Raw genomic sequence first — 10128 nt, forward strand, 5'->3', positions numbered from 1 at the left:
GGTGCCCAGCAAAGATCATTGTGATTAGTATGTTTTAATTTTTACCAATTTGTAACTTCTCATTTATTTCTTTGTAATTTACCAGTACCGAGCAGAACTTTGTATTTCTAATGATTAGCTCTATGTTGCTTACACTTTGCACAAGGGCCGGTGTCAAGTACAGATTAAAAAAAAAAACTAAATATAGAAATACAAATATTATCATGTGATTATATCTTACTTTTGCTGCCAGTCTCGATTCTTTTTTTTTTCACCCACCATCTTATTATATTTGATAAATTTCGAATCCTCAAAACATATCATAAAAGGGATCGAAATCTCCCCTACACTAAGACTTATTAGGCGTCAGTCTAAACTCTCAAGTGGCTGCCTGCGACAGAACAACCTCATGAGCCGTTTTCTCAATTATTATTTCATCTCGTCAGTTTCTCAAGTGCTAGCGAATCATAAAATCTTTTGTAATTTTATTTTGGAAAAAAAATTAAAAGAACATAAATAAGGAAAAATAATTTAACAAATGATGATCTAGCGCCATAAGTTCTGCAGAACTATCATCAAACCAATACAAACAGCAGATTAGCATTCTTGATCTTGACAAATTATGTACATAGCCTAGATGTGTGGAGCGATGTGTACATGAGAGTAGCTTTCACTTGCGCTGCTTAGGAACAAGTCACTCTTCAGTATAGTGAAGTACATGAATCAATATATACAAGTTGGGCGGTGTTTGTTTGAATGAGCCACTCTAGTGCCAAATAGATATGTTCTGCAAATTTGCAATTTCTCGCAAGAAATCACACCAAGAACTTTTCCATAGTCAGGATTCACCATCATGGCCTCGCTTTACCAGAGACAAAATGTCATGAGGAACCTTGACTGTTACAAAAATTGTGCTCATAGTTCTGGCTCGAAGCCAAATTTATCAGAGATTATTAGTGAACAGACAATGTCATAAAAATTCAAGAATATAAAGGTTTAGTAAGGGTCCAAGTGACACTTTTGGGCAGCTGCGACAAATATATAGACATGTTCCAATAAGTTTTTATTGAGGAACGCAGAAATAAAACGAATATGTTTCTTGCTTCTATGAACAGTTCCCTCCTAATACCTGAGATAACAAAACAGCCTTAGACAATCCCTCTCATACTTCCAATAAACAGATCGAAATCTGCCAATCCGGGTTGTCTTTTGCTCTCTTTTCAGAATGAGAGAGCCTTCCCCATTGCCTTGGACATAATTCAAATGACTAAACCAACTAGCTATTTTGTAAGAATTCCATGTGGCAAAACATTATTATTCAACATGGCCACAGCACAACTTCATAACATCAGAAAATTGGCTCCAAGCAAGACAACAAATATACATTTTAACGTCCATATAGTCATGGTACAAATCGATTTTCAATGGGAAAAATTGTATATGGAATGTAGACAATAACCACAGAGAAAAAAAAATATGAGCCGTCGGTTTATGTGCATATCTATCTGTTTTCAATTAGATAGCATGTTTTTATATTAAGAATATAAACGAGAAAGTATAAAGTAACCACTGGAGAACCCACATAAATTCCAACTAAACAAATTTCAACAAAATAGTTAAAAAAAAGGTTAAGACATTATTGTACTCCTGCCATTGTTTTATGAGTATTGTTCTAATCTATAGCAGTATGTAAATTCACAAAGAGTGGTGTACAAAATATGACGTGTTTCCACTTTCCAGCTTTACCTACGGGCATATTCGACATTGTCCATTCCTGTAACTTACTGACTTGATTACAGAGTTCTATAAAACGATATTGTACATGGTCAACTGGTCAAGTTTTTCATAATTTCTGCCCCTCAAGGTTTTCACACCCTCAAAAAAGAACTTTACTCCATTTATAAGTGGCTAAAATGCTCTCCAAAGGATCAATTTTTTTATCATTAATAGAAAACTAGAGGGACATCTTTTATTTTGACAAAACAAATAGGCAACTTAGCTCAAGAGAAAGATAAATCTTTTATCATCAATAGAAAACTAGAGGGACAACTTTTATTTGACAAAACAGATAGGCAACTTAGCTAAAGAGAAATAACCTCTTTACTTCTGAAAGCACTGACCAAGGCTACTAGTCATTACATCTCATTTCTGATTATACCATGTATATCTATGAGGAATGAGGATATGATATGTAGTGAGCCAAAGACTTCTGTCACCTTAATAACTTTATTTCCATAATTTTTTGGAAAACCTATATAAAGCACTCCTATAAATCAAGGTTTATTTAATAATTATATTATTATAAAATTTAAAATTACATAATTCCCAACATTCCAAGTAATAATAACAATTCCAAATGGCATGACACTGGTTGTACATCTTGATTCATTTATGTAAGTTTCTTCTGTATAACTAGGCCTGGACTCTCCCAAATTTATCTCCATACCCTTGTCCAAGCCCGACAAACACTCCAATGGACAATCAACATTAAACACTCCAATTTTTACCCTAAATAACACAAATATTATATACGCTGATATTAAAAAATCATGACAAAACAGATGATTAAACTTAACTGGTGCTCAAATTATCCATAGTCTTGGGCTTACTTTACTTAATATCTTATGACAAAACTGTATCATCAACGGATGCACCAAAATATAGCATAGAATCTTCTACATACGATATTGTAATACCTTATATTTTAAACTGGAACAACAGAGTTATAATGCTCTCCAAGTCCAAATGCATGCCGATGGTATGACAGCATAATGCTTGAACCAGATGAAGCAGTCCAATTATCAGATTTGTACTCCTTACCCATCTCAACATCAGGGAATGATCCTGAAAATATCATAATATGTTTTCGAAGGCAATGAGTCAAAGCACCAAGCTCCAGTTGTCCTCCCCATGCTGCCGTCGACTCTACTTCATTACAGTAGTTCTCAAACTTTTTCGCAAGAGCATCATCAGAATCTACATTAGCCTCATTCTCTGAGAGAAAGAAGGGGATAAAATCTGGTGCATGTTTCCTCATATAGGTAGCCACCATCTTGCGTAGTTCTTGAAATGAGTAAGGGGAAGAGCCTCCAGAGAGGACGGCTAACTGATTTTCAACAGCTCTGTAGAGGCAGTGCCCATCTGGCTTTATTTCATTTACAGTCAAACCAAGGGGTTCAAGTTTTTTCTCCAACTTCTCATCTTCAATCATTCGATCACTAACAATGCTGCTCTGTTCTGCTTGTATTCTTTGCTCTCTAGCTGCCTCTTCTTGAGCTCTTTTCTCACGTCTCTTGACACTCTTGCTGGGCTTTGAATGGTCAGCTTGATTGTTGACAGAGACTCCAGCTATGGCCTTCACCAAAGTATCAAGGTTTCCTTTCTCCTTTCCGTTGCTAGTGCTATACCCTAGTAGAGCTAGTTCCTCTGCATGTTTTTCTTTGAGCTCCATGGAAAGTTTAGCAATCTCTTCCTCCACCTGTTTTTTCTTAGCCTTCTGTTCAGCTTTGCTGCCTTTAGCAGCAGCCTTTTTCATTGAAACTTCCTTGTTTTGCAGCTGTGTTATCTCTTTCCTGCAATCCATTATAATAATTCAGAATCGAATGGTAGAATTCCTTTCAAATATTTAGATATAGTAACAAAACTCAGTGGTAAATGGCATATAAATTTCTTTGTTTTCAGATTTTTCATACATGTCATCATATTTTAGTAGTAATCAAACCAGGAGCACTTCAACTGACATGAATACATGCTAAATGTGGTAACTGGTAAACAATTTATCTTTGATTATAACTATACCAAGTCACAACAAGAAATTATATATACATAATGTGTTTATCATATTCATTATCATATATTTACGTTAGCGGTTAGTCACTGAAAAAATTGGTGAACACTTAACATCTTCATCCTTACATCTTGAAGCATTAGCAGAAACAGTATACTTATATAGACAAGATTAAACCATTTGCAAAGAAATTATTCCAATGTTGCCCAAACTAACATGATCCATGTTTACATTTAACATCTATGATTCCAAACAGTGATAATCTAAGAAATAGGGAAACTGCAACTATTAATCCATTTTCTACCACCACTTCTCTCCGAGCTTGAAATCATCCTCTCTTCTCATTTACCAACATACACTAAATATGTACAGAGGATACATCAATTTTCTATAAAACTCTACAGTGCCTTATATACTACTATAAACTTCTGCACTCCATCCGGAAACTATGTTCAAAGTTTTACATATAATAATATTTTGTGAAATTTGTTTCAAGCTGTATACATAATAATTTATTGTAAAATCTAATTTACGGAAATAGTAACTAGTCTTTCTCTCATCTCCGTACACATATAAACATTGTCTCCCTTCGAAGTCAAACACAATCATAACGTGAATCAAATGGATACAACAATTTACAACCACACAACAATTTACGAAAAAACTAAAAATCAACAATGACATCTGTATATCTAATGGACGTATAACCTGTGCCTAGAAAGCATCTCTTCGCGGGTTTCTTGAATTTTCGAAGGTGCAACCTCCTGCACCTCTCCCAATTGCTTGTCCTCCACATCCTGAGTCACCTCCATTGAAAAACTAAAAAAAAAAAGAGAAAAAGAGAAAATAACTCATCATATTTCCATCAACTAAAAATCAATTGAAATCACTAATCATACTTACCAAAATAATCAAATATCAATTACTGTCTGTAAATTAGATATATAAACATTTAAAGAGGCACTTACAAGTCTATTGATTTATATGATAACAACAATTACAATAAAAAAACATAAGAATCATATATTCAGACAATATTTGGTAAGAAAAGGAGTTGAGTGTATTGGCAATGGCATATATATTAGATACATACAGTTGAAGACACGGAGTTTATGTCTGGTCTTACCTCGGAACCCTAAGCTTGGCTGTTAAGTGTAAAGACATAACAAAAAGAAAACCCTGGATGCGCCTCGCTTTTATACCATTCTCATTTCTTCGGTCTTGTCATTGTTTGTCTAAATTTATTATTATCAAAAAGTTATATATTTTTCCCGACAAAAAAAAAGTTATATATTTTTTTGCATTAAATTCTTTTTTAGTTATTATTATTATTATTATTATAACTTATTATTATTATTATTATTATTATTCAAATAGTAATGTTTTAACATTCATTTAGGTATTGTTTGGAAAATATTAAAATAAGTAATAAGTAACTTACGTTTTTAAAAAATAATCATATTTATATATTTTCTTTTTTCTTCCAAAAAAGAGCACTTTTCATTAAATAGAAATAACCAAGACAAACATTAACTGGCGATACAATCACGTTTAAAAATAAATAACGTACTAAAAATGGTTAGCTAATTTCTTTCACAATCGTTTAACAAATTGAATTTAAAAATTCTTGAGGATAAAAATGTAATCAAAGTTATCTCGAGTAATTCAAACTGCACCAACATCCCTAAAATAACATCACAATTGACCTTATTGTTGTGCAAAACATGTCTGTACATAAGAATACTAAGTCATCTTGACAACTCTAAGATAAATTGTATGATAATCTAATTATATTATGTAATAATATTTCTTGAGTTTATAAAAATGCTAAGTAGATTAGACTGAACGATTTTTCTATGAAGAACCATCAAGCTAGTGAATAAACTCTAGAAGAAGATCAATCATGACCATGCCTCAAAGAGAAGTATAAAAGCTTGTAGTTGAATAATGTTGTTCTAGGAAAAATGTTCTAAATCAGATATCGACAAGTCACAGATCAAGGAATGTAAAGAAGTATATCGAGAAGTCTAAAATGACTTGTAGAGAAGTCCCAAGAGATATCGACAAGTCAATCTGCATATAGAGAACTGAAGATATCGACAAGTCAAAAAGTCCATGTAGAGAACTAAAGATATCGACAAGTCAATTGCTCTTGTAGAGAACTAGAGATATCGACAAATTAAATACTCATGTAGAGAACTGGAGATATCGACAAGTCAAAAAGCTTATGTAGAGAACTAAAGATATCGATAAGTCATTCTACTTGTAGAGAACCCTCTACAAGTCAAAAACCGTGTAGAGAACTTGATATATCGATAAGTGGTTTTACTTATCGATATGTGACATCTCTGCAAAATAAAAGAGATCTCGACAAACAACTTCATAATTCAGAATGCAGACAACTTGAAGATTCAAGATTATCAGTCAACAAAAAATTCTATCACTAAATTGGAAAGCCTACAAATGCAGCTTGAAGAATACAAGATCAAGGGTCAAGATGAACTGGATAAACGAGGGTCACAGACCTGGTAGATTATGCACAGATATCCTAACACTAGAAATGAAAATAGATTAAGTAGCTTTAGAAAATGTGTTAGTCTATTTTAGTGCAAGTTATGTAAACCGTGCATGTTGATCTATAAAGAATGTCACGGGTCCTTTGTTTAGTTGTAACAAACAGATCTATAAAATCTTGCAATTCTCTCAAGAGAAGTAGCTAACTTTTTATTTTCAAGAACACAGATTTGTAGCAAGAAAATTTTGATTTAATACAAATCAAGTGAGTTTTTCATAATCTGCTTGTGTGTTTGTATTTAGTATTTTATCACCACAAGCTCATACAATTGTTTTGTTCCACAAGCCAAAAAACCATCACAGCTAATTCAAAATCAAGAAAACACATTCACCCCTCCCCTCTGTGTTATATTTCGTATCGAACACTTATCACATATAAAACTTTGTTAGACCAAATTTAATCTAAACATATTCTCTTTTGAATATTAGTATTTATTATAAAAATGTAAGGACATGTCTTATTTTCAAAATAGAAAATAAATTACTTATTTTCAGAAAAAGCACATACTTACGTATTTACATAATCTTATGTACAAATAATTCAAAATATATTTGTAAGATTTCTTAAAAACTTATGATTGTGTTTTTAATTGCCACTGAAGGGAATTTTTTATTGAATCAAAAAAATAATTTTTTGAGATGATTGGTCAGAATTGCTCTATTGAAAGATGAAGTACTAGTGTAAGAGCTAATCTTACAAACAAAATTTTGGTAATATATTTAAATTTAGAGTAATTGGCAGTTTGTAACCTACTTTTATTTTTATTTTTGCGATTTGGGTCTACATTATTTTCTCTGTCAACTTACACCCCATTAAAATTAATTTCGCTTCTATTTGCACCCTATTGACGACTTTCCATCCAAGTTGACCGTTAACTTTAACGGAATCGGGGCATTTCAGTAAATTACTAATTAAACCAGTAGAAAATAAGAGTATTTGGCACTTTGTAACCCATTTCTTTGGGTGTTTTTTCAATTCGGGTCTATATTATGTTTCCTTGCAAATTACACCTTTAACTTTGAATTTCGCTTTGTTTTGCACCCCCTGGACCGTTTTTAACTTTAATATCAGGGGTAAAATCGAAAATTTATGGTTTCCAAGAATAAATTGCCGGATCCTTAAATTTTCCAGTCCAAACCAACAAATAAATACATGTATCGATTGTAAATAGGGCTGAGCAAATCGAACCGAAACCGAAAAACCGAACCGTACTAATACAATTCGGTCCTGATATTTCGAAAATTCGTTCTATTCGGTCCGGACCACATAGACTGAAATAAAATTTGGTTTGGTTCGATTCTTTTAAAAAATATTTCGATCCGGACCGAATAGACCGAACAGACCAAATCATAAATACTATAATTTTATATTATATATTTATATATATCTTAAAAATTATAATCGTAGTTTTTAATTTATTATTATACTCGTACACTTTTAGAACTCTACATATCACCTTACTTTAATTATATTTTAGATTTTATATTTTTCGGTTTGAAATTTTTAATACAATTTTCTTTTTTAAAAAAAATCAGTTTGTTTGGTCCAAAACCGGACCAAATTGAATTATTTGGGTTCGGTTTGGTCCGGTCCGGTTTATAATAAATTTCGGTCCGGTTTGGTCCAAGTAAAAATGATAATTCAGTTTTTCGGTCTATTCGGTTCGGTCCGGATTTCGACCGAACCGATCGAATGCTCATCCCCATTTGCAAATAACAAGCAAAAACTATTTGTAATGTCAAATTTCATGAAAAATACTCGAAAATCAAACCCCCAATTCGAAATAAGAATCCTAGAATTGAGTTTAATTTTTTATTTTAGCGAATATGGATCGGCCTATTAAATATTCGCTCCATTTATAATTAGATTTTTTTATATGATCAAATCCTTGATTGAATCTTTAATATGTCGATTCATATCCGCTAAAATAAAAATTAAACTCGATAATATGATTCTTATTTTGAATTGGGGGTTTGATTTCTGGGCATTTTTCATAAAATTTGATATTACAGATAGCTTTTGCTTGTTATTTGTAATGGATTGATGAATTTATTTGTAAGTTTGGATTGGGAAATCGAAGGAACCAGCGATTTGTTCTTGGAGACCAGAAATTTCCGATTTTATCCCTAATATAAAAGTTAAAAACGATCAGGGGATGTAAAACAAAGCGAAATTCAAATTTAAGGGCGCTACTTGCAAGGAAACATAATATAGACCCGAATTGAAAAAACTCCCAAAGAAATGGGTTACAAAATACCAATTACTCTTATTTTATTCTGTTTTAATTAGTAATTTACTGAAATGCCCTCGCTTCCATTAACGTTAACGGTTATCTTGGATGGAAAGTCGTCATTGGGGTGCAAATGGAAGCGAAATTAATTTTTATGGGGTGCATGTTGACAGAGAAAATAATGTAGACCCAAATCGCAAAAATGAAAATAAAAGTGGGTTACAAACTTCCAATTACTCTTAAATTTATATTTTTTTTCATAAAAATAGTTTTTCTCAAAAGAATGTGACTGAGAGCTCATTTTTCCAAAAAAAAATTAAGGTTCTGTATTAAACATAAAGTTTTTTGAATATCTATATTTTTAATGTATAAAAACTTATTTTATGATATTTTGTTGCTATCTTTAACAAAGTATCAAATATAATTGTGAAGATGGTAATACAAGTTTAATTTATATTAAAAAATAATTAAATAATAGAATTTATTAACATCTAAATCTAACTTTCAAAGTAGGAGGGAAAAGTAACAAACGATCGATACTATATCGAGCAACCAAAAAAATCTACAACTTGAAAACATTTATCCACCAATCAAATATTGATATCGTATATGTGTTGTAGAAGGCGACATTACACAATCACAACCAAAAAAATAAATAATGATCATGATTACCCACTTATTAAATCCACACACTCTGTTATGAATCACTACACCATATTTGGCCTCTAGCAACACTTTTTTTGGTGTTACAAGCAAAAATGTTGCCTTAAATTAATAAAATTTAATCTGAGGTAACATTTTTTCTAATGTTACGACAGAGGATAGAAAATGTTACTATAGAAATGATGAAATTGCTATTGTAACACAAAATATTATGTTAGCATTGATATTGCAATTAGTGTAACCATATAACAAAAAATTCAGGCGGGATATTTTGGTGGGTCAAAATTTTGCCAAAATTTTGGGCCGCCAACAACTAAAATGAAACCCACATTTTATTTTCAATTATAAACAAACCAATTTTTTTTTCTCAAACACTGTCGGACACAAACACTGTCAAACACACTCTCTTCTCAAATACACTCTCTTCTCAATTCGATTTTAGGAGCTTGAATTTTAGTTGGATTTTAGGAGCTTGAAGTTAATCATGATTGTCGTAATTAGGGGATTTGAGTAAATTAGGGTTCTACAAATTGGGGATTTCTTCTCAATCAAATTTAGATTTTGTAATTAGGATTTCAAAACCTTGTATAAATTAGGGTTATTGCAGCTTGTATAAATTAGAGGCGCTCAAGATGCTGCTTTCTAGAACGGCGTGCCCAAGAGATCTAAGTCTGGTTCGTTTCTCTTTCCCCCTTTCACACACACACAATTCCGTTAAGTTTATCTAATTTATGTTACTTTTATTAACTGGTTTATGTTACAAATCTGTTACTTTTTATCTGTTTTTACTGCTTATTTTGTGCCGCTGTTTTTATTGTTTAGATTTGTTGTCAATACATGTGTACCTTAGTTCCTTAGTTATTGAAGATTATAAACGAATCAATTCTATGCTTT

The 10128-nt window shown here is 31.8% G+C and overlaps 1 protein-coding gene across 1 annotated transcript; it reads right to left on the reverse strand.

Moving 5' to 3' along the window:
- Positions 1–2526: 2526 nt before the first annotated feature.
- LOC141672430 (OVARIAN TUMOR DOMAIN-containing deubiquitinating enzyme 5) lies at positions 2527–5007 on the reverse strand. The gene is made up of 3 exons (XM_074479038.1): positions 4893–5007; positions 4475–4585; positions 2527–3551 (listed from the first exon to the last, which is right to left on the reverse strand). The coding sequence occupies exons 1-3, from the start codon at positions 4928–4930 to the stop codon at positions 2684–2686; spliced, it is 1017 nt and encodes a 338-aa protein (XP_074335139.1). The 5' UTR covers positions 4931–5007; the 3' UTR covers positions 2527–2683.
- Between the last annotated feature and the right edge of the window lie 5121 nt (positions 5008–10128).

This window comes from Apium graveolens, chromosome 7, assembly GCF_009905375.1.
Source record: "Apium graveolens cultivar Ventura chromosome 7, ASM990537v1, whole genome shotgun sequence".
NCBI lineage: Eukaryota > Viridiplantae > Streptophyta > Magnoliopsida > Apiales > Apiaceae > Apium > Apium graveolens.